Genomic DNA, 18,381 nt, shown 5'->3' with positions numbered 1-18,381 from the left:
TTTTAAATCTCCCACAACTGCAGTGTAACACGGTTCTACCAAGGGGCATAGTTACTGACTTGCTGCTTTGTTCCTAAAGCAGCATCAAAATCTATTTACTGTAACTGCTAAAAAAAAAAAAGTAATACATTGATTGAATAGATCAACACCCACTATAAGGTAACACGGACAGTGTAATGGTTAGCATTAGTACCTCACAGTACTGAGGTCATGGGTTTCATTCCCAATATGGCCCTAACTGTGTGGAGTTTGTATATTCTCCCTGTACCTCCGTGGGTTTCCTCCCACAATCCAAAAACATGCTGGTAGATTAATTGGCTCCCAACAAAATTAACCCTAGTGTGAATGTGTGTGCGTGTACATGTAGTAGGGAATATAGATTGTAAGCCTCACTGTGGCAGGGACTGATGTGAATGGCCAAATATTCTCTGTACATAAATAACTGGTAATAAATAAACATGTTCAAAACATAGTGCATTCACAAGTAATAATATTAAGAAAATGCTCCACACAATTTATTGAATACAGTGAAGTTATAAAAGGAGAGCTTTAATAAATGTCTTGACAATTCATGAGGAAGACCAATCTAAAATCTGTTAAATTACACTAAAAAAATTCCAAAAACCAGATTCTTATGATAATCTTGTTTTGTAACAAAGGGGAAGATGTATCAAAGCTTGGAGAGAGAGAGAACTAACCAAACAGCTCCTGTAATTTGCCTATAAAGTGAAAGAAGCCGATTGGTTGGTACTTTATCTCACTCCACGGTTTGATACCTCTCCAGCCCAAATTCCATGTGTAAACTTCATAAAGTTGTACAAATTAATTGTGAAATTCACATATGAAATGTTACCTGTAAAGTGCAGCAGTTGGCTGTAATGCTGAAATGTTTAAAAACATATTCCTACAGAACATACCCCTGTATTTGTATTTCAGTATCATACATGGAGCCCGGTACATTAACGTCATTTTAGTCTATTGTCTGAGGTCTGCTAAGCTTTTATGTTTTTCTCACTACTCAGTAAAATGTCTTCTAAGAAAGCCACCTCGGGAATCACTTTTGCACCTACTGGAGCTTCCTGTATACTGCGTACTTGATCAATTGCCTTCTGAAGCATTTGATCCCTCTCTTCATGTTCTCCTTGTGTGTCATCTTTATCTACTCCCGACTCGACATACTGCAATATGTAATTCCTGATTGTGTCTCCTGTCTCCAGCAGGGTCTTCCGAATACAAGGTAGATCTCCTAGGCTTGCCATGCTCAACATGTGTATTAAAGCTTGGCAGATTTGTGCGCGTAAACTAGCACAATATTTGAATTCCAGAAAATCTTCAGTGTCCTCACTCTTTTGCAATGCCATAACCAAAGAATTCCAGATATTGCAGTATTGTTCAATAGTTCCATATTGTTCTCTTCTTGAAGGTGTGGAGAGAGCCATTGCCGATTTAATCCGGACTTTGAAATTCTTACATGACTTCACAACAGTGGTGAGAGCATTATAAGCGTCTGCAGTCCATACAGCTTTACCTAGAACACAGAGATTTATCAGTTTTCACAGTATCCGTGTGAGGTAACCTAATTATAGTTAAAAGGTACCACTAAATATTAAGTATTACCTACTTACTAAACTGTAGGTATTACCTACCCACTAAATCAGGCCTGGCCAACTGGTGGCTCTCCAGTTGTTGTTAAACTACACATCCCACAATGCACTGCCACAGTTTTAGCATTCCATATTAGCAAAACTGTGACAGGCCATCCTGGTACTTTTATTTTTTCACAACTGGAGAGCCACATGTTGGCCAGGTCTGCACTAAACCATAGGTATGATCTACATTCTACAGTATAATTGCTCACTCAGTAGAAAGTTGTCCAGGGCGACATCAGTGCATTTAAAATATGCCACCGTTTTTAGGACTATGGCAGCAGTTATTTATTTGCTACCTTTATTTTTTGTGTAAAACAACTTTTATTACTTGTAAACAGTAGGTTCAGTATGATTTCCTGATGGGCAGGATACCAGCGGTCAGAATACAGACAGTGGAATCCCGACAGCCCCCTGTAAAGTACCCTCACCCTCCCTTGTGAGTGCCTAAACCTAACCCTCCCTGGTGGTGCCTTATAATCCCTTCCCCTCTTTCTAAACGTAACCCTCCGCGCTTGATGCCTATCCCTAACCTCCCCTTCAAAGTGCCTAACTCTCCCTACCCGGTACCTAACCCTCCTGTCCCTGAACACTAACCCCCCTATCATGCCTAAACCTATCCCGCCCCCCCCCACACAAGCGCACGCGGTAGAACGCCAGTGTGTCTCGCTGGAAGGACATTAGAGATTCCAGCTGCCGGTATTTTGATGCCAGTATCCCGAGCGGTGTCGGTATCTAGGCGTCAGGCTTGTGGTGTCCTTTGGGATCCCCGCGTCAGTATTTTGACCGTCGGGATCCCGTTCAACGGGAATTTAACTGCATCCCATTACAATGGCTCACAACCCGCTAGAATAATTACATGAAGATAATCCCAGCTGCTCACCAAGAGGAAGGGCAGTGTTTTTAAACACATTTCCTAAAGCATAGCAAGCATTCCATTTCACTTTCATGGTGCCATCTCCAAGAACAGTTGCAATAAGGGCCTGAATTGAACTCTCAATGCTTTCACCAAACCTGGGTTTTACAATGTGGTATGGCTGCAAAAAGTGGAGCAGGTTTCCTAAAGCCCGAACAGCATTGCACTTCACCTGAAATAAAGATAGAAAATAAAGTATATTTATTAGCTGCTAAAAGTTGTCAAACACCATTCAAGAAGATGAAACACAAAATAGAAAAATGTTGCTTAGAAAAAAACCACCCAAAACACTGTATAATAACACAACCCCCAGCACCCATTACAATAAAATAAAACCATTTCCTAATGTTCAGATTCAAGAGTAAAAATTAAAAACATGCGTTTTATTTATTTCACATCTCCTATATAATAGCCCAGATCTGTCACTCTGTGTCTGTGTGGATAACGCTGGGCGTGGCTAGGAGCTCTCACTGGGTTAGCAGCAGGTCTATCACACCCAGTCCACAGCTGATTGGGCGACAAACGCCCTCCCACACAGGTTACATCCAATGGGAGCAGGATTAACAATGGGGCTGATGGAGCTGCAGCTCCAGGCCCACACCCCAAAATAGGCCAACTGCATCTGCAGCAACATACCCTCCAACAATTTACACATAAAAATCGTTACAAATTCGAAAAGGTGGCGTGGCCACAGGTAAAGCGTCGTGGCCACGCCCCTTTTCCTATACTTTCAATGGAAGTTTGGAGAGCCAGAAATCGGTACAGACCATAAAAAAAAAAAAAGGTACTGTACCTGGCACAAAGGTACAGCTGGAGGGTATGGATGGGGGGGGGGGTGAAACAAAAAACCTTTTACTGCAGCAACCTATGTCCTGCTGCCAGTCCGCCTGTCCCCTCCGGCATCAACAATCCCCACTCCCTAGTCGCGGCGCAGGTGTAACAAAAGCTGCTGCGCCCACCGGCTTAGATGTGTATGAAAGCGGTGCAGCGGAAGACTTTCATAGCCCACCCTGCGCCACATACTCTCTGAGCCCCGGAGCCTCCTCTGCGCATGATGTCACAGAAGTGCCTCCCCGTCACAGCCGTGCTCAGATCCCCAGAGGCCCTGACTCCGCAACACAGCACCTTGGCTGCCGGCCTGGAAGCCCAGAGATGGCTAATGTAACGGATAGAGTGAGTGATATCGCGGATGTAATGTCTGGACGCTGGATCAATGTAAAAGGTGACAGTGCTGTGCAGTGCAGTGGGTGTGCAGTGTCACTGACACTGCACAGCACTCTCACCTTTTACATTGATTCAGCGAGTCAGTCAGTTCTGCCAGCCAGTCACTATTGTTAGCACCGGTGTCCCAACGTGTCACATTACAGGGAAGTAGATGCACTAAATAAACGACAGCTCCCAGCAGCCCTTAGTGCATCTTCTTTCCTGTAATATGGCGCGCTGGGACACCAGAGCTAATAGTGACTGGCTGCTTGGCAGCTGTGCGAGTCTCCAGGAGAGCCACTGCCAAAAGGAGGACAGCAGCTTAGCTGCTTCCAGGAGGAGAAGCATAATACACCTCTCCCCCACTCGCAGTACCTCCAAGCCCCATCCATGGCACCTCCACACCCACTTTCCACCACTCGCGGTGGCTCCGGACCCCCACCCGCACCTCCCCCACCCGTGGCACCACCGCGACCGCCCCTCGCCCACCCTTGGTAGCTCCGGACCCACTCCCCCACCCACGGCACCCGCCCCTCCCCCACCCGCGGCACCCCCAGACCGCCTTCCCATCTGCACCTGCTAGGCGATTCATCAAGCCCCGCGTGTGCTGTCCACGCCATTGCAAGGGCTACGACCCCTTAACTATTGCACGCCCTTTGTCCATGCAATATTTAACCACTCACACAATTATGATTGGAGGTAATACTCCGTGCAAGGGTTAATGGGGCGTAGCCCCTTACAACTGTGTGAAGAGCGCCCGTATGGGCGCGATGAATCACCTAGTATATTATACTAATCCTTTTTGGATAATCAAATTGAAGAACAATTCGGAAGCATGTACCTTATCTTTGTCTTTGGATGCCTCTGTTGCTGACCTCAGCATTTTCAGGAGCAGCAGATCCGAGAATTCCTCCTGAAAACTCTGCCCCATAGATTCCCTGAGAGAATGGTCAGTAAAATAAAAACAATTCTTAGCCTGTTTTAGTGGTATTTTATTTTTATGGTTATTATAAATGTATATATGAGTGTACATACATATTAACGATTAATGTGTCCGTAAGATTACCCAGAGACCAGGCAGCCTTGGCCCGAACATTTGGAGATTTGTCATTAAGAGTCATCAAAATTGCATTAGCTGTGTCTGCCACAAACATGACATCCTACAACAGACAAGAGTCATCAATGTTAATTCACTAAAGACAAACAGCAATGATAAAAGAATTACAAGATGTAGCTGCTCTTATTAGCCCATGGATATAGCTCTAGCCTCAGATCCAATCAAGGCCCTAAGTGTACATTGCCTATTCTCCCTGTGTGTGTGTGGGTTTCCTCTGGGCATTCCAGTTTCCTCTCAGTGCAAAAGTCATACAGGTCGGCTAAATGACTTTTGAGAAAATGGTCTCTAATGTGTGTATTTGTGTGGAAGGCAACTTAGACTAAGTTCCTATGTGGTAAGGGTGATTACTTCATAGCCTTTGTACAGTGGTATTCAGTATGATATCCCAATGGACGGGATGCCGGCAGTCAGAATACAGACAGCGGCATCCCGACCACCAGAATCCCGACAGACCCCCAGTAAGTAGCCTAACCCTCCCTTGTGAGTGCCTAAACCTAACCCTCTCATGGTGCCTAAGTTTAACCCATCCTTCCCTGCGGCCTAACCCTAAACATCCCTTTCTAAGTGTCTAACCCGAACACTCCCTGGTACCTAAGCATAATTTTACTATCCCTGCCCCATAACCCCCCTTCTAGTGCCTGAAGCAACCCCCCCCCCCCCCCACCCTGCGCGCCACGTGGGAGGACGCGCTCTGTAAGAATGATCAGGGCTTCAACTGTCTGTATTTTGACACCAGCATTCGGGATTTAGACGCTGGGATTATGGCGTTCAGGATTCCGGCGTCTGTATTTCGACCGCCGGGATCCTGTCCATTGGGATATTTACTGCATCCCGTACAGTTCTATGTAATAGCAGGACACTATGTATGCAGCAGCATTCTATTTCGCTTGTGGAGGGGAGTCTTGACAAAGGTCTGCATCAGACCGAAACGTCACCTGACTGGTCTATCAATATGACTTCTGAGCAATAACCTCTACCCTACCTTAATGAAAAACCCTGTGTGTGGCTCATGCACTGGTAGTCACTGAGTTCTACACCCCAGTATTTAAGAACATTGATTTATGTGTAATAGTACTAGTCGTGAGCATGGTTTCCACTACTGATGAGACGTCACTTAAGTGGGGCATACACATTGCTAATATACAGCGTGCAAAGCCACAAAGCACTTTACAGTAACACCTGCTTTAGGACAGAAGAATGATTGGCACTATCCAGCTACAAGTGAAGCAAAGAGTATCACCAACCTGTCGGAGACACTGAAACAGGATATATACACCAAGTGCTCGTGCAGCTGCAGCCTTAACCAGTGGATTTTCACTGTGGTTCAGACCAAGCAACAATGTTATACAAAGTATCTGACGGTCATTCTGCAATTGTAAATATAAACATATTAAATATCACTGCTGAAATGCTTAGTAGTGTCTAGTTGCTAGTATATCTGCAAAAAAACCCGAACAAAAAACTCATGTGTTGTTTAAAATACACTAATTTAAAATATGCCAAAATAGTTTTTTTTACTCATCATATGTAATTCAACTAATGAAAACATTGCATTAAAAACATATCATTAATCCCTGTTCATGTGGCATGTCAAATCACCATTTTAAGGGGACCACCACCAAGGTAAATTTTATCTTCTGAACTTCTTACTGAATGTTTTATGATTGGCTGCCAACATTAACAGCCAATCACAAAATAGTTTCTCAGACGTCCTAGAGGATGCTGGGGACTCCGTAATGACCATGGGGTATAGACGGTCTCCGCAGGAGACATAGGCACACTATTAGACTTTGAATGGGTGTGCACTGGCTCCTCCCTCTATGCCCCTCCTCCAAACCTCAGTTAGACTTTGTGCCCAGAGGTGACTGGACACTCACTAGGGGAGCTCTACAGAGTTTCTCTAAAAGACTTTATGTTAGGTTTTTTATTTTCCGGTGAGACCTGCTGGCTACAGGCTCCCTGCAGCGTGGGAGTGAGGGGAGAGAAGTCAGACCTACTTCTTCTTAGTTTAAGGGCTCTGCTTCTTAGGCTACTGGACACCATTAGCTCCAGAGCATTCGATCACTTGGTGCGCCTAGCTGCTTGTTCCCGGAGCCGCGCCGTCACCCCCCTCACAGAAGCCAGAAGAAAGAAGCCGGGTGAGTATGAGAAGTACAGAAGACTTCAGGACGGCAGAAGACTTCAGTAACGGAGGTAACTCGCAGCGGTCATGCTGCGCTCCATGCTCCCACACACCAACAGCACTCACAGGGTGCAGGGCGCTGGGGGGGGAGCGCCCTGGGCAGCAAGTTACTAGAAGTTATTGACACTGCATACAGGCAGATTCTCTCCCTGGGCACCGTTCCGAACCCCCGCCAGACATTGCAGCGGTCACGCTGCGCGCCATGACTCCCACATGCCGGCGGTCGGTATGAGGGTGCAGGGCGCTAGGGAGGGAGCGCCCTGGGCAGCAGTATATAGATAATTTGGGGGTGTCAGTGCATCTATACAGTGTCTTAACACTGTACAGAGACCCCGTTGACATACTGAAATGTATATACTTTGCGGGCTGGAGCGCGCAGGGAGGGGGCGGAGCTTAGCCTTCTTTACAAGACACAGCGCCATTTTTCTGCTGGTCCCCGGCAAAAGTAAGGGGGCATGAGGTAGTGCTATTTAGAGGAAAATAACTATGTTTGCACAAATGGGCTGGTATACTGTGGGTTGTACATATGTGTTTATATACCTGTGTGTTCCCTGTCGGATGCCCACTATAGTTTAGTCGACATAGGTCGGTAGGTGAGTGCTCTGTCAGTTAGGCGGATCACAGTCGACTTCGCCGACTTTTCTGTGAGTTACCTGTCGGATATACCCTCTATAAGCCACTTGTGTCGACAAACACTTATGAGGTTCACTGTCGGCATCGCCGGAACCTGTTTGGTAGAGTCAACAGGCCAGTAGGGGTATGCTTGTTAAAAGAAAGCAAGATATGGGAGACACAGTAGTTTGTGGGTGACCCTGTCGGCACACACCGTTAATTCCGTGATAACTAACTTATTCCTGTATGTATACTTTTATGTATAGGTATGATACGGTTCCGTAGACTTGTAGCTCGTGCACAGCCGTGGTAGTATTTGTGAGGGAGCAATATTACTATTGAATGTATACTTCCCTCGGACCCCTCGGGGTCGCAAGAATGTTCTTCTACCTGATTACTAACGCCTACTGTCGACGAATACTAGTTTCCTGTCAACTATAATGTTTCCTGGTAGATCCTCATCTGGGGCATTCAGTACATGATCATACACATTCAGGACACGTTGAGGTCACTGGGGACCAGAAGGCTCCGGACGATCCGCTTATATGTATGAGATATATCTCTCTCTCTCATATATATATATATATATATATATATATATGTATATATATATATATATATATATATATATATATATATATATATATATATATATAGAGAGAGAGAGAGAGAGAGAGAGAGAGAGAGATGTAATTGTTTATTACATTTTATATATATATATTCATATTCGGATTTAGACTGAATGCTGAAGTAATAGTATTCCTTCTCATGTGCTGATCGCTCTGTTGATAAAGCTCTAGGTCGGCCGTGACAAGTTGGTCTCAGATCCTCGCAAGGAGTACGAACGTTTATTCTTTTCCCGCTGTGGATAGAATACTGTGACAGTCAACTCCTGGTCGCCGCGGAGTCCTGTCGTAAAGGATCATACACAGGAAGCTAAGTGATATTTTATTTCTATATTTTGGATTTATTTGCTTTGCATGCACATGGGGGAGTTTTCTGTTCGGTTAGGCATCCAATAGAATTACCCTACAGAGAGTGAGTAAGGTCTCTTATGTGGATTCTACTCTATAACATTGCAGCAGGTTGCCGCGTCTCGGCAGGAGGTGTGGCCGGGGAAATGCTGAGGTTGTCTCCGAAAGATACTAGTGGGATACCACTGATAGATCTAGCTTCGGAAGTTAGTCTCCTTCACGATGGTTGGTGACGCATTCTTTTGTGGCAGGGCTGGCCAAACCGGTCCTCGAGATCTACCAACAGTTCATGTTTTCCAGGCCTCCTGGATATCTGTAGAATTGTCAGTTAGGAATGAATGCAGCACATCTTATTAGTAATGACTACACCTGTGCACCAGTTAGGTGGTTTGGAAAATGTGAACTGTTGGTAGATCTCGAGGACTGGTTTGGCCAGCTCTGTTTTGTGGGATGCGGTCGTTTTAACCGGTTCGTTACCGCTCTTTTTTCCTTTTTGTGCAGACAATGGAAGGGGAAAGGTAAGAGTTCAGCAGCCTTGTTAGGTTCGCAGAAGCGGATGTCCTTTTTTGGTTCTACCACATCCACTACATATCGCTGAGTCTATCTGGCTGGAACTCACTTCGGTGGGAACTTGGCTACTACGTTTTAGTCGGCCTGGGAATAGACTAGGACCTGTGAGTTAATTATAGCATCCTAAGGGGGACATTCTGGCGTTACAGGTGTTTCCTCTCACTGAATTTTCTAATAGTTTCTACCGTTCCCCTCTGGAAGGGGCGGTAGTACGCAACGCCATACCTGAGGTGCGTCAGGTTCAGGGCATTGGCCTGCTGTCCCTGGTTTAAAAAAAAAAGAAAAGAAAAAAAAGAATAGAGGTTAAATGCGTTATTCTCCGCATTCAGATTACTTGGGTAAATATCCAAGATTGTCTTTGCTATTTCACCAGAGGGAGGGCAGTACGACCATTGTTAGGCTGTACTGGGACACTCTCCTATTTAAGGTGAGGTCAAGACACAAATAGTGCAAACCGTTGTTTTCTCTCGGACTGTTCTTCAACACAGGGGAAGACTGTTACTCCCAACGTCGCTGACGTCGGAGGTGGATATCAGGGTAGATACAAAACGCTTGAAATTCTCTGTGTTCCTGTGGAATGAGGTCTGAGGATCCGGACTGTTGGGCTTCATTTAAGTGCGGTTTGGGCCTTATAAATTTTCTTTCAAAAATTAATTGACAACCTTTCCGGAAGTTCGGACTTTCGTGAAAGGAGTACTGCACATCCAACCTCCAGTTGTGCACACGTTGGCACCGTGGGACCTTGACGTGGTGTTGCGTTTTCTTGTGTCACACTGTTTGGAGCCTTTGTGAAAGGTTGTGTTACAATTTCTCTTTTGGAAAGTGGTCATGATATTGGCTTTGATGTCCGCAAGGCGGGTGTCGGAAGTAGCGGGTTTGTCTTACAAGAGCCCTATTTGATCTTCCATGTGGATTGAGAGGAATTGAGAACTCGGGTAATAGTTCTGCCAAGAGTGGTTTCTGGGTTTCGCAGATATCAGCCTATTTTGATGCCGGTGGTTACTTAGGCGTTAGTTAATTCAAAGTCTCTCAGTGCAGTCAGAGCTTTGAATATTTAGGTCGCCAATTTGGCTCAGTTTGGGGAAACAGAGGCCCTGTTTGTCCAGTATGCTCCCAGCATTATTGGGGCGCCTCCGTCTATGCAGTCTGTTACATGCTGGATCTGTGATACGTTTCGGCGTGCTCGTTCTACGGCTGGATTGCCGTTACCGAAGTCGGTGGAGACCCGTTCTACTAGGAAGAGGGGCTCTTCTTGGGCGGATGCCGAGGAATCTCGGCGGTTCAACTTTGCCGTGGGGCTACTTGGTCGGGTTCAAACGCTTTTGCTATGCTCTACAAGTTTGATACCCTGGCTGATGGGGACCTTTTGTTTGCTCAATCGGTGCTGCAGAGTCGTCCGCACTCTCCCGCCCGGTCTGGAGCTTTGGTATTAACCCCATGGTCCATACAGAGTCCCCAGCATCCTCTAGGACGTCTGAGAAAATAGGATTTTGGTACCTACCGGGAAATCCTTTTCTCTTAGTCCACAGAGGATGCTGGGCGACCGTCCAAGTGCGTACTGTGTCTGCAGTTATTGGTTATGGTTACACTCTTGTGGTTTTTCTTTTCTGTCAGGCCATGGCAGGCGGTGTCTTATTATTGGTTGTGTTGACACACAGGTTGTGTTACATATTTTCTCAGCTTGTGGCTGTATATTGTTTTTCATGCCATTGGCTGGTATTCTATTGAAAGCCACGTTTTACGGTATGTTCGTGGTGTGCGCTGGTATGACACTCGCTGTGTTTACACAAATTCTTTCCTCGAAATGTCCGTCTCCTCTGGGCACAGTTTCTAACTGAGGTTTGGAGGAGGGGCATAGAGGGAGGAGCCAGTGCACACCCATTCAAAGTCTTATAGTGTGCCCATGTCTCCTGCAGAGCCAGTCTATACCCCATGGTCCTTACGGAGTCCCCAGTATCCTCTACGGACTAAGAGAAAAGGATTTACCGGTAGGTACCAAATCCTATTTTTGTCTCCATGGTGGTTGGTTATCCTTGTTTGGGGAGAGACGAAGAAGGAAGAGAAGAGGGAGGGGGTGGGCAGATAGGGCTTTCTACTAAATTGCATATTGGAATAAATAGCTTTGTTATTTTAAAATGGGCAAAAAGAAGAAAAACTACGGACTCTATTCAGGATGGATGAATCGTTTCTATCACATGCTGGGGGCCGCCCAGCTGCTGCGACCACAATGTAATTGCGATTGCGCCGCAATTACATTGTGGTCACAGCAACTGTGGATGCCCCCTGTCTGCACAGCCCGGCTGCGAAGGCAGACGACCCACCGCCATTTTGTCCATCACAGCGGTTGCGTGTGACATCACGCAGCCACCCTAAAAATGGTCCGCCAATTTTTTTTGTACTACTGTGATTCAACCTGAATGAGGGCCTAAAGCAGGGATGGGGAACCTCAGGCCCGCGAAGCCACTTGATCTGGCCCGGTCAGGCTCAGCTAACCAAGGGAGATGCTGGGCGCCCGCTGAGATTTTGTTACCACTCCTGAGCTCCGGCTTCCGGCTCAGGCAGTGTACATGTGCGGCGCTATGGGAGAGACATCATGACGTCTCTCCCATAGTTCTGTGAAGCGGGCGGCCAGGTAGAGGGCAGCGGTCCGGAAGCAGGAGCTTGGCTGGTGAGTAATGTGTTTGGGGATTTTTTTGAATGTGTGTGTGTAAGCGGCGATACTAGGGGGCACATCTAATGGGGCATAACAACTGACTGGGGTCATATATAATGGGGCATAACAACTGACTTGGGGAATATCTAATGGGGCATAGCAACTGACCGGGGGTATATCTACTGGGGCATACCAACTGACTGGTGGCATATCTAATGGGGCATAGCAACTGACTGGTGGCATATCTAATGGGGCATAACAACTGACTGGTGGCATATCTAATGGGGCATAACAAGTGACTGGGGGCATATGTACTGGGTACATACGTACTGGGGCATAACAACTGACTGGGGGCATATCTACTGGGGGCAGGCTAATTTTTAAGTTGATAATTTTTGTATGGCCCTCAAAGTATTTAATAAATATCCAAATGGCCCTTGGTAGAAAAAAGGTTCCCCACCCCTGGCCTAAAGCTAGAGCTATTCTAAAAATGTCCCTCACATTTTAACAAGCAATTTACCAGAACATGTATTCCAAAGAAAATTGCTAATGTGTGTACAGTACAGTTACTGTGCCCAGATACAAAGATATTATATACATATGGATTCCAAATAGGAGTACTAATGTGTGTACAGTTACTGTGCTCAGATACAAAGATATTATACATTTGCGTTTTAGAAATTTTTTTTCCAAAGCTACATTTTAGTTGTACAAAGCTGTGCACAAATCCTTGAAGTAACTGAGGGGCAGATTTATTAAGCCTGGTGAAGTGATAAAGTGGAAGGTGATAACGCATCAGCCAATCAGCTCCTAACTTCCATGTTACAGGCTGGGTTTGAAAAATTACCCAGTGTCTGTAATTCACAGATAAAATATCAAATGAGCAGCAAAACTCTCTGGCTGAAATGAACACGCTTATTATGTCCAATTTCCAGTTAACGCAGCTATACTTGCTCCTGATTCACATGTTATCTAATTAGAGAAAAACTTTTGCTGTCATTTTGGCTGTTAATTATGAAATCAGCTTGTACCAAAAAGAACTGCAAATACATTTTGGATGACTATAAATGTGTATTACTGGGCTTGGGGCTCTGAAAAGGTTTCAAATGGCTGATTTTTCTTTTCTTTTTTTTTTTATATATTTCTTTTATATATAACAAAAGTGAAAAAAATTATAGAACAAGATTTATTTTTCAAATAAAGCCTGTAAGCTAATTGAGTAATTTTAAGTCACTTTCAAAAATAAGATTTTACTTACCGGTAAATCTATTTCTCGTAGTCCGTAGTGGATGCTGGGAACTCCGTAAGGACCATGGGGAATAGACGGGCTCCGCAGGAGACAGGGCACTTTAAGAAAGAATTAGGATACTGGTGTGCACTGGCTCCTCCCTCTATGCCCCTCCTCCAGACCTCAGTTAAGGAAACTGTGCCCGGAAGAGCTGACAGTACAAGGAAAGGATTTTGGAATCCAGGGTAAGACTCATACCAGCCACACCGTATAACTCGTGATAAACTTACCCAGTTAACAGTATGAACAACAACAGAGCATCCGATAACCCTGATGCAACCATAACATAACCCTTATTTAAGCAATAACTATATACAAGTATTGCAGAAGAAGTCCGCACTTGGGACGGGCGCCCAGCATCCACTACGGACTACGAGAAATAGATTTACCGGTAAGTAAAATCTTATTTTCTCTAACGTCCTAGTGGATTCTGGGGACTCCGTAAGGACCATAGGGATTATACCAAAGCTCCCAAACGGGCGGGAGAGTGCGGATGACTCTGCAGCACCGAATGAGCAAGCACAAGGTCCTCCTCAGCCAGGGTATCAAACTTGTAGAACTTTGCAAAAGTGTTTGAACCTGACCAAGTAGCCGCTCGGCAAAGCTGTAATGCAGAGACCCCTCGGGCAGCCGCCCAAGAAGAGCCCACCTTCCTTGTGGAGTGGGCTTTTACCGATTTTGGAAGCAGCAATCCAGCCGCAGAATGAGCCTGCTGAATCGTGTTACAGATCCAGCGAGCAATAGTTTGCTTTGAAGCAGGAGCACCCAGCTTGTTGGATGCATACGGGATAAACAGCGACTCCGTTTTCCTGACTCTAGCCGTTCTGGCTACATAAACCTTCAAAGCCCTGACTACATCTAGTAACTCGGAATCCTCCAAGTCACGAGTAGTTACAGGCACCGCAATAGGTTGGTTCATATGAAAAGATACCACTTTTGGCAGAAATTGCGGACGAGTCCGCAATTCTGCCCTGTCCATATGGAAAACCAGATAGGGGCTTTTATGTGACAAAGCCGCCAATTCTGACACACGCCTAGCCGAAGCCAAGGCACGACCACCTTCCACGTGAGATATTTTAACTCCACGGTTTTAAGTGGCTCAAACCAGTGTGATTACAGGAAACTCAACACCACGTTAAGATCCCAAGGTGCCACTGGAGGCACAAACGGGGGCTGAATATGCAGCACTCCCTTTACAAACGTCTGAACTTCAGGAAGAGAAGCCAGTTCTTTTTGAAAGAAAATGGACAGGGCCGAAATCTGGACCTTAATGGACCCCAATTTTAGGCCCAAAGTCACTCCCGACTGTAGGAAGTGAAAGAAACGGCCCAGCTGGAATTCCTCTGTAGGGGCATTCCTGGCCTCACACCAAGCAACATATTTTCGCCATATACGGTGATAATGTTTAGCCGTCACGTCCTTCCTAGCCTTTATCAGCGTAGGAATAACCTCATCCGGAATGCCTTTTTCTGTTAGGATCCGGCGTTCAACCGCCATGCCGTCAAACGCAGCCGCAGTAAGTCTTGGAACAGACAGGGCCCCTGTTGCAACAGATCCTGTCTTAGAGGCAGAGGCCATGGGTCCTCCGTGAGCATTTCTTGCAGCTCTGGATACCAAGTCCTTCTTGGCCAATCCGGAACAATGAGTATTGTTCTCACTCCTCTTTTTCTTATGATTCTCAGCACCTTGGGTATGAGAGGAAGAGGAGGAAACACATAAACCGACTGGAACACCCACGGTGTCACTAGTGCGTCTACAGCTATCGCCTGAGGGTCTCTTGACCTGGCGCAATACCTCTGTAGCTTTTTGTTGAGGCGGGATGCCATCATGTCCACCTGTGGCAGTTCCCATCGCCTTGCAATCTGCGTGAAGACTTCCTGATGAAGTCCCCACTCTCCCGGGTGGAGGTCGTGCCTGCTGAGGAAGTCTGCTTCCCAGTTGTCCACTCCCGGAATGAACACTGCTTACAGTGCTCGTACGCGATTCTCCGCCCATCGAAGAATTCTGGTGGCTTCCGCCATCGCCACCCTGCTCCTTGTGCCGCCTTGGCGGTTTACATGAGCCACTGCGGTGATGTTGTCTGATTGAATCAGCACCGATTGGTTGCGAAGCAGGGTCTCCGCTTGACTTAGGGCGTTGTATATGGCCCTTAGTTCCAGGATATTGATGTGAAGGCAAGCCTCCTGACTTGACCACAGACCCTGGAAATTTCTTCCCTGTGTGACTGCCCCCCACCCTCGGAGGCTTGCATCCGTGGTCACCAGGACCCAGTCCTGAATGCCGAATCTGCGGCCCTCGATAAGGTGAGCACTCTGCAGCCACCACAGAAGAGACACCCGGGCCCTGGGGGATAGGGTGATCAGCCGTTGCATCTGTAGATGCGATCCGGACCACTTGTCCAACAGATCCCATTGAAAGGTCCTCGCATGGAACCTGCCGAAGGGAATGGCCTCGTATGACGCCACCATCTTTCCCAGGACTCGCGTGCAGTGATGCACCGACACCTGTTTTGGTTTTAAGAGGTCTCTGACCAGTGTCATGAGTTTCTGAGCCTTCTCCGTCGGGAGAAAAACCTACTTCTGGTCTGTGTCCAGAATCATGCCAGGAAGGGCAGACGCGTCGTAGGAATCAGCTGCGACTTTGGAATATTCAGAATCCAGCCGTGCTGTTGTAACACTTCCCGAGAGCGTGCTACGCTGATCAGCAACTGCTCTCTGGACCTCGCCTTTATGAGGAGATCGTCCAAGTATGGGATAATTGTGACTCCTTGCTTTCGCAGGAGCACCATCATTTCTGCCATTACCTTGGTAAATATTCTCGGTGCCGTGGACAGACCAAACGGCAACGTCTGGAATTGGTAATGACAATCCTGTGCCACAAATCTGAGGTACTCCTGATGAGGTGGATAAATGGGGACATGAAGGTAAGCATCCTTTATGTCCAGAGACACCATAAAATCCCCCTCCTCCAGGATTGCGATGACCGCTCTGAGCGATTCCATCTTGAACTTGAACCTTTTCAGGTATATGTTCAGGGATTTTAAATTCAATATGGGTCTGACCGAACCGTCCGGTTTCGGTACCACAAACATTGTCGAATAGTAACCCCTTCCCTGTTGAAGGAGGGGAACCTTTACCACCACCTGCTGGAGATACAATTTGTGAATTGCAGCTAACACTATTTCCCTCTCTATGGGGGAAGCTGGCAGGGCCGATTTGAGGTAACGGTGAGGGGGCATCACTTCGAATTCCAGCTTGTATCCCTGAGACACAATCTCTATAGCCCAGGGATCCACCTGTGAGTGAACCCACTTGTGGCTGAAATTTCGGAGACGCGCCCCCACCGGGCCTGGCTCCGCCTGTGGAGCCCCAGCGTCATGCGGTGGATTTAGTGGAAGCCGGGGAGGACTTCTGTTCCTGGGAACTAGCTGTATTGTGCAGCTTCTTTCCTCTACCCCTGCCTCTGGCAAGAAAGGACGCACCTCGGACTTTCTTGCCTTTTTGTGATCGAAAGGACTGCATTTGGTAATACGGTGCTTTCTTAGGTTGTGAGGGAATATATGGCAAAAAATTTGACTTTCCAGCCGTAGCTGTGGAGACCAGGTCCGAGAGACCGTCCCCAAACAATTCCTCACCCTTGTAAGGTAAAACCTCCATGTGCCTTTTTGAGTCGGCATCGCCTGTCCATTGCCGAGTCCACAGGACCCTTCTGGCAGAAATCGACATTGCATTTATTCTAGAGCCCAGTAGGCTAATGTCTCTTTGGGCATCTCTCATATATAGGACAGCGTCTTTTATATGCCCCAGGGTCAGTACTATAGTATCCTTGTCCAAGGTATCAAGTTCCTCAGATAAGGCATCTGTCCATGCTGCTACAGCACTACACATCCAGGCCGACGCAATTGCCGGCCTTAGTAGGGTACCTGAATGTGTATAAATGGACTTCAGGATACCCTCCTGCTTTCTATCCGAAACATCTTTTAGGGTGGCCGTGTCCTGTGACGGCAGGGCTACCCTCTTGGATAAGCGTGTTAAAGCTTTGTCTACCCTAGGGGAGGATTCCCAGCGTAACCTGTCCGTTGGTGGGAAAGGATACGCCATAAGCATCCGTTTGGAAATCTGCAGTTTTCTATCTGGAGATTCCCAAGCCTTTTCACATAACTCATTTAAAGGGGGAAAGGTCACCTCTTGCCTTTTTCCCCCATACATATAAACCCTCTTGTCAGGGACTGAGGTTTCCTCTGTGATGTGTAACACATCTTTCATTGCTATAATCATGTAGCGGATGGCTTTATCCATTTTAGGCTGCATCTTTGCATCATCGCCATCGACACTGGAGTCAGAATCCGTGTCGATATCTGTGTCAACAATTTGGGATAGTGGGCGCTTCTGAGACCCTGACGGCCTCTGCGCTGTAGGATCAGGCATGGGTTGAGACCCTGACTGTCCCAAGGCTTCAGCTTTATCCAACCTTTTATGCAAGGAATTAACATTATCATTTAAAACCTTCCACATATCCATCCATCGGGTGTCGGCGCCGTCGGCGTCGACCCCACATTCATTTGTACCCGCTCTGTTTCCACATAGCCTTCCTCGTCAAACATGCCGACACACCACACACACAGGGGATGCTCTATTTGAAGACAGTTCCCTCACAAGGCCTTTTGGAGAGACAGAGAGAGTATGCCAGCACACACCCCAGCGCTATATGACCCAGGAATCACACAGTAACTTAGTGTTAACCCAGTAGCTGCTGTATATACTGTTTTTGCGCCAAATTTATGTGCCCCCCCCCCCCCCCTCTCTTTTTACCCTCTTTCTACCGTGATTCTGCAGGGGAGAGCCCGGGGAGCTTCCTCTCGTGGAGCTGTGGAGAGAAAATGGCGCTGGTGAGTGCTGAGGAAGAAGCCCCGCCCCCTCAGCGGCGGGCTTCTGTCCCGCGTTTTGTGTGTAAAATAATGGCGGGGGCTCATGCATATATACAGTGCCCAACTGTATATATGCTGCTTTTTGCCAAGAGGTTCCCAATTGCTGCCCAGGGCGCCCCCCCCCCCCCCCCCCCTGCGCCCTGCACCCTACAGTGACCGGAGTGTGTGGGTTTAGTGTGGGAGCAATGGCGCACAGCTGCAGTGCTGTGCGCTACCTCATATGAAGACTGGAATCTTCTGCCGACGATTTTGAAGTCTTCTTGCTTCTCACGCCGGCATCTGTCTTCTGGCTC

At 46.9% G+C, this 18,381-nt stretch overlaps 1 protein-coding gene across 3 annotated transcripts in view; it reads right to left on the bottom strand.

Moving 5' to 3' along the window:
• Positions 1-493: 493 nt before the first annotated feature.
• Positions 494-18,381, bottom strand: part of HEATR6 (HEAT repeat containing 6) — a 205,568-nt gene continuing 187,680 nt past the window's right edge. For all 3 annotated transcript variants that reach the window (XM_063954808.1, XM_063954806.1, XM_063954807.1), the window contains 5 exons: positions 6,127-6,249; positions 4,801-4,925; positions 4,607-4,703; positions 2,530-2,734; positions 494-1,528 (listed from right to left, as the gene is read on the bottom strand). In XM_063954808.1, coding sequence (XP_063810878.1) covers positions 993-1,528; positions 2,530-2,734; positions 4,607-4,703; positions 4,801-4,925; positions 6,127-6,249 — 1,086 coding nt within the window. In that variant the 3' untranslated portion in view covers positions 494-992. The remainder of the gene's footprint in view (positions 1,529-2,529; positions 2,735-4,606; positions 4,704-4,800; positions 4,926-6,126; positions 6,250-18,381) is intronic.

Source organism: Pseudophryne corroboree, chromosome 2, assembly GCF_028390025.1.
Source record: "Pseudophryne corroboree isolate aPseCor3 chromosome 2, aPseCor3.hap2, whole genome shotgun sequence".
In the NCBI taxonomy this organism is placed as follows: Eukaryota; Metazoa; Chordata; class Amphibia; order Anura; family Myobatrachidae; genus Pseudophryne; species Pseudophryne corroboree.
Note: the sequence above shows the minus strand (reverse complement) of the source record. Positions and strands in the feature narration are given on the sequence as shown.